This window comes from Rosa chinensis, chromosome 3 (genome assembly GCF_002994745.2).
Source record: "Rosa chinensis cultivar Old Blush chromosome 3, RchiOBHm-V2, whole genome shotgun sequence".
Taxonomy (NCBI): Eukaryota; Viridiplantae; Streptophyta; class Magnoliopsida; order Rosales; family Rosaceae; genus Rosa; species Rosa chinensis.
In genome coordinates this window covers 4905916-4912519 of record NC_037090.1, presented here as the reverse complement: position 1 = coordinate 4912519, position 6604 = coordinate 4905916, and the positions used below count along the sequence as shown (strand labels likewise).

The following is a 6604-nucleotide window of genomic DNA, read 5'->3' as shown; positions in this document are numbered from 1 at the left end:
CCTTTTGCTGATAATCTGATATGTATTGTTTCAATTTCCTTCATGTTCTCACCTTATTTTCACCCATTAATTCCAAAACTAGAAATTCCTAGACCAACAAAAGAAACATAACAAGATTAAACCTGAAATGCATCTCCTATCAGGAATACATCTACCCCAATCTGCATCAGTATATCCACTAATGTTCAAGTGCTTGGAGAACATGAGTCATTTTCCAAGTGCTGACTTCAAATACTTCAACATATGAATCACTGCTTTCATGTGCACTTCACTCGGATTATGCATGAATTGACTAACAACACTCACAATATAGGCAATATTAGGTCAAGTATGAGACAATTAAATCAATCTTCCAACAAGCCTTTGATATCGAGCCTTGTCCTTTGGGATTTGATCAATATATACTCTATAAGTTTGTGATTTTACTCAACAGGGGTGTCTGCAGGCCTATTGACTAAAAAAACCATATGCGGGTAGATGACGCGTGTCCGCTCTCACCGCTTCAAATTCCCTAGTTCTCAAATCTCAAGTCTCAATGCATCACTATTCACTTCTACAATTTAAAAAAGAAATAGAAGCCCATATTTGAGATTTATGATGAGATCGTAGATATCAGGATTAGATTTTGCATATGCTTTGAACTAATTCTTCCCTCTTAGATCCAAAATCTCTGGCTTTGCTTTTAATCTTCCACATGTCTTTTTGTTAGTGAGAATTCGAGTTGGGATAGCTCTCTATTTTCTCATTTTCTTTTTAGTTTTTCTCCATCTTTAATAATTATATGTTAACGTGAAATTTAGTATGCACTTATTATTTGTTTCTGGATCTAGCCGTACTATTATTGATGGGTGAGAGAGGTGAGAAGCTTTGTGGGTGGTGCAATGCGATTTATCTCAAAGTGGAAAAGTCCTCAACAAATCTGTGGTTTCTAGTTTTAGATTCTCACCATCTCTCTGAAGCAAGATGATTCACGAGAGAGCTGCAAAATGTGGTTCTTGACAAACTTGGTCAAAGAAAGAAAGAAATAAAGTGACAAACTAGAATCACACGTGGGCTTTCAAGTGAGCCGTTGAAGTTCGATTACACCCATCCAACGACTGATATTTGGAAGATTGCACTTCGTAAAGTCCTTTGCGGACATCTGCCTCTGAATATTCCTGTGTTTTTGTTTGTGTTTGTGTTTGTGTGTGAGAATTAAAAGTGGGTGTTATTATTCTAGATGCAGGTATGTTTATTTATGTAGATTTTATAGTATTCATGTAGTTTCACTCAAAATGAGTATTATTCTTGTTTATTGTCAAGTAGTCACTACTACAAATTTCCCCAAACCCCACTTATTTGAATTAGTCCCTATCGGGACAAAGCACACTGAAAACAGTGGCCAATGTCATTAGCCACTATGCAGCCACTAATGAGAAATCAGTCCCCTCTATTGTGGGTGCTATTGGGGCAATCCACACTGTTAAAACAACAGTGGCATACCAAAACCCAATGCAGCACATTACCTTTTTCTTTCCCACTGTTATTGTAATAGTGTGTTTTCTCAATGCCACCAACATCAGTGGCCAAATTTGGGGAATAAATAAAAAAAAAATATAACAATTTGGCACACCTATAACCATGTATTTCTAAAATTTACTGTACAGATCATATGCAATTTCAAATAAAATACATCAGAAAACATAAATTTATTCATGTTCCTCTCCATGGCTGCAACTTTACCACTAGTAACTTTTCTATGCTCAGTCATACAAACATTGAAGGCTCAAATTTGAAAATCAACCCTGCAAATTAACATTGACCCAATTAATTCATTTTTGATAAGTGTAACAAAACATGTTGATATGCAGTATCATGCATTGTACATGAATATCAAGTGATTAGTTCAATAAGATGAATCACCGAACACTATAAAACAGAACCCAAGACCTGCAAGTACCTTCTTCAACAGTAATAAAAGGAAGTGTTTTGCCCCTTGAATGTGATAGATAGGCACAGTAGCAGACCTAAAAAGAAGAAAAAGTATCACCTGTTTAGTAAATTCAAGGATATCACAGAGATTGTAATATCACGTATCCAGTAATTGATAATAAAAGAGACCCCAGATCCCCTAAATTTTCACAATGTGTTTATATGTTGCTCTGACAGTCGCAAACTTATAAGTTTATGTAGTTTATGAGATTGATGTTTAGCATTAGACCAGCTCCAATCAGAGAAAGAAATGGATTCAGCAAGGATTAGTTTCAGTCCAGTTGAATGTCTGTTATCAAATAACAACGAAAAACACAAAATCTAGAGCAAGTTGAAAGTTCAAGATATTAGCTCACTCTTACTCATACACACCTTCATATATGTAATGTATATAGGCACAAAGAAGAAAAACAAAGCACCAACCAACATGCTAATTGCCAATGACAAATTTTATTCGGGGTAAGCCTACAAAAGAATAAGGGCTAAATACTGGTTACTACCCTATGGTTTAGGTCCAAAATCAATTCAGTCCTTGGACTTATAATTTCATCAAAAACACCCATGTGCTTTCAATTTTGATCTAATAGGTCCAATTCATTAATATTCTATTATGAGTTCAAGTTATAGTTGGATTATTTGTTGAAAAACTATTTATTTGATAGATTTCTAATAGTGGGACTCACTCCAAAATTGACTATGCAGGCCACCTCAACACCACATCATAAAACATAGGTCATATATGAGCCACGTCAACAAGTTAAATGACTCAATTGTTGTAATACTAACAAATTGGACCTATTAGATCAAAATTGAAAGTGCAGAGGTGTTCTTGATGAAATTAGAAGTTTAGGGACTGAATTGATTTTAGACCCAAACTATAGGGTAGTAGTCAGTATTTTGCCCAAAGAATAATTCATATGACGAAAGAAGCTTAACAACCAGTTCAAAAACAACCAACAAACAAGAAAGAAGTTTAACAAATATAGAAAAAGAAAAGAACAATATATTATAGTGGGATAACCAAAATGCCTGGTAAATTTTTGAGAAATGGTCAAATTAGCTTTGATTTCCCAACATTTCTAGCTCAAAGGCTGAGCCAGAAAATGATTTTGATCAGCTCAGGAAAGTTTTAGTTTACTTAAAAACAAGAAAACAGATATATTGTAATCATGGAAACTTGCTTCTCTATCTTGCCAAACATAGAAAACAAACAAGAATAGATACTAGAAAGGATTGAGTTTGAGTGATTACCCTCTTGAAGCAAACTGCTTTTAAGAAATCAAGGCTGCCCCAAAGATTAAGGCCAAGACCAAATGACCAATATTGGTGCTGCATAGGAAGAGAAGACTTTGTAAGTCAAGGTTTCCCAAGATAAATCATTCTGTGGTTGTGACTTACTGCTCTACATTATTTTTTAAGTACGTAATTAATTCTGACACGGTGTGGAAAAATTAAGGCTGAAATAGAGAGTCCCCCCAATGAAAACAGATAGTTAACTTGAGAATGAAATGAGTAAACTCTATGACACAAACCTTAGCAGGGCCTGACTTTCCATCAACTGGTATATGTGCTACACACTTAATCTAGTCTTGGATAGCATCTGTGATGTGAGGGACAACCTATACGTTAAAAAAGAAAGAGAAAAGTAATCAATATAAGAAAAATAGGGGCCAGATTAATATATCTAAAATGAGCTCAATCTCAGACAAAATACCTATCTCTCTCTGTTTATAACATCCTGTGACCGAAACAAAGAAAATTCAAACCTTTGTCAGTTGTGGCATCAAAGATAAATAGATAATACAGATATTTTTGGAATCATTGATATATGTATAATATATTGATCATAAATACATGTGAAATTTAACCAACGTGCCTGGTAAATCATTCCGGTAGAAATATTATTATCATGGGTCAGCTTGATTTCTAGGAATCGCTCATACTTTCCAAGGTCCAGGTCCAACTGTGAACATTAGAAACAAAAATAGTAAACATAAAATCTGCAAATCGCTGAGTCTCTAGATTTGTGCAGAAGCTTCACACTTAAAACTAACCTGAACTAAGTCAAACAATTCTATTAATTACCCTCCAGAAAGCCATTGCTTATTCCATACTATAAGGCTAAACAAGTTTGGATATTGGCATATTACAAACCTAAATCCCCAGACCACGGAATAACTCTCCTAATCTGAAGCATATAGCTTAACCTAAAAGTTCCTAATCGGGAAATTTCAATCAAACTGAGGCAAATCCATGTCATCAGAGTCAACCAAATTCAATGAATAGACATACAAAACACAAAACAACATAGTATCATCCTCGATAAAGTTTTGAAATTGAGATTGTCACCTGGGTTGAGAGAAGATAATCCACAGCTATTCGCGTGTCTCGCCGAGTTCAGACGCGCAAGCAGTCACCTAGAAGAGAAAATACTAGAGAGGAGAGAGATCAGAAATCGAACTAAAGTGAGGGAAGAAAAAACTAGATCTAGTTCAGGTTTGAACTCTGAAGGGGAGAAAGAGAGAGACAGAGGGGAAGAAAAACTAGATTTGGTTTTCGGGTTCCGCTCGAGTCTCAATAGAGATTAGAAGGAAAGGGACTTTGTGTCAATTAAGCGTTCGATAAGCAAAGAAACTGATCCGACGGCTATCATAGATCACTATAGTTGATAAAAGGATTAAAAGCATGTGTGTTTTTACAGTTTTGACCCCATTAACAGTGTCATACGGAATAAACAACTAATAATTTGCATCTACTGTGTACTATACATACTGATGAACAGTGAGATGGAAAAAAAACTCAATGATCTTTTATATTAGTGTAATACTATTCATTTTGGGACTGATGACTTTTTAGTGGCTAAAAAAAGGGTGCTAATGGGGAAATTTGTAGTAGTGAGTATCTCTATACATAGATCGACTATAGAATTATGTCTTTGATAAGAGTATTTCAATTTCATTTTAAGTGACTAAAAGAATACTAATTATACATTGTCGATCAATAAGTACTAGACCAAATGGTTATTATTCGAATACTTGTCTCAATAATGTTCTGTAGGGTGAAATGAGGGATTGTCAATCACAGGCCTCTTGTTTCACTGTTACACACTTCTTTTGAAACAATAATTATTTTCTAAATTTGATAGGAAAAATGTAATAAAAAACAAAACAAACTAAACAAAAAAAGAAAAGGAAAAAAATTCATAGCCTGATCACCACTAGTGACTAGTTCCTAGCATCTGAACTTATTTGATCTGCAAGGTTATGTTTACTAACTACAGTGGTGAGGGAGCGGGTGCCATAGCTGATGCAGTTGGATAAGAAGGGTACATAGCAATGCCACACAAACCTCCTGGAGGACCAGCATTTCGAAGAATTCTCACGTAGCCCTTTTCACCCCAGGTTTCGCCCCATGAATTCTTCACTAACCAATAGTTGGTGCCTTCTTCAGTCGTTCCGAACCCAACGATTGTAACAGCATGGGTTAGGTTTGTCCCGCAATTACCAGAAAATACCCCACTTGCGTATGCCCTAAATTCATCTCCATCGGCATCAATGGCAACTGAGACTGGTTGCTTGGCCACGGCCTTCAGTAGATCATTTTCGCTATTGGGAGGAACCATTTCATAACCGTTTATCTTGGCAGCATATTCAGTCGTCTTAGTAGTGTCACATGTCTCTTCTGCACCCTTGTATTGGTAGTTTTCTTCACTAGTGATTCCTCCGTTGTCATTTATGTATTTAAAGGCATCTTCCATATTACCACCACCGCAGCCCTTGTTAATTTGATCTCTGTTACAGTCCACAAGTTGTTGCTCGGACAGTGAAATCAATTGGTTACTTTTGATTTTGGTAATGCCCTCAATTGCTGCCACTGCTGAAAATGCCCAACAAGAACCTGCATATGTGTACAGAGAATTTGATAAATTTACGTGGAAGAAAGTCATTAATATACAAGGAATTGATATCAAGGTTTGAGATATGGTGGTTCTTACTGCATTGTCCTTGTTCCTTGACGGGGGTAACAGCACCTTGTTCCCTCCAGTCAATTCTAGTCGGAACATCAGTTTCAGACAGGTCTTGGTACCTAAAAGATTTGATATTACGTTGTCCTCGGAATGAGCTTGAGTTTAAGGTGACATTGGGAGCTTGAAATCCAGTGTAAAGTCCGAGAAATTCTTCATTGGCCATATCAGAAAACAAGTTGACGCTTAACTTGTAAGTCTTATTCCCTTGGCTGTTGAAGTTATTTACAAATAACAAGTTCTTCACGAATATGGTGAGACGCCTTTGTTTCTCTGCATTGTCACCGTAAGTGCGTCCGAACTGTGCCATCCATTGCTCAAATGTTTTCAAAAATGTAGAGGGATCAACTTCATCGTTGGACGTGGCTGGGGGTTGTGCCATTGCCCCCAAGATGATAGATAAAATGGCAATTATAACAAGGTTATTTTGAAAAGCCATTGCAGTACTACACTTGGTATATATCAATGAGGGGTCTCTGATACTAAATGACTTTGATTTAGCAAGCTGTGAAGGAGAGAGCATGCTGTCATCGGTTTATATAAAATGTGAGCATGTCTCACATACTATGATAGACCTACCGGAATTTAATTTTGGCTGGTTTAAAATTT

The 6604-nt window shown here is 36.2% G+C and overlaps 1 protein-coding gene and 1 long non-coding RNA gene across 2 annotated transcripts; both read right to left on the bottom strand.

Moving 5' to 3' along the window:
- Positions 1–1409: 1409 nt before the first annotated feature.
- Positions 1410–3575, bottom strand: LOC112191344. The gene is made up of 4 exons (XR_002932933.2): positions 3504–3575; positions 3223–3300; positions 1940–2006; positions 1410–1784 (listed from the first exon to the last, which is right to left on the bottom strand). It is a non-coding gene; the product is annotated as an uncharacterized LOC112191344 (long non-coding RNA).
- Positions 3576–5245: 1670 nt separating this feature from the next.
- On the bottom strand, positions 5246–6377 carry LOC112193970 (ervatamin-B). Its single transcript, XM_024334236.2, has 2 exons — positions 5966–6377; positions 5246–5868 (listed from the first exon to the last, which is right to left on the bottom strand). The coding sequence occupies exons 1-2, from the start codon at positions 6375–6377 to the stop codon at positions 5246–5248; spliced, it is 1035 nt and encodes a 344-aa protein (XP_024190004.2).
- Between the last annotated feature and the right edge of the window lie 227 nt (positions 6378–6604).

What these genes read in the sequence shown, in the direction of transcription:
- LOC112193970 (XM_024334236.2), bottom strand. Translation starts at nt 6,377, where the DNA reads ATGGCACAACCCCCAGCCACGTCCAACGATGAAGTTGATCCCTCTACA. An exon ending in CAAGGAACAAGGACAATGCA is followed by an intron (nt 5,869 to 5,965) that starts GTAAGAACCACC and finishes ACACATATGCAG; the next exon opens with GTTCTTGTTGGGCATTTTCA.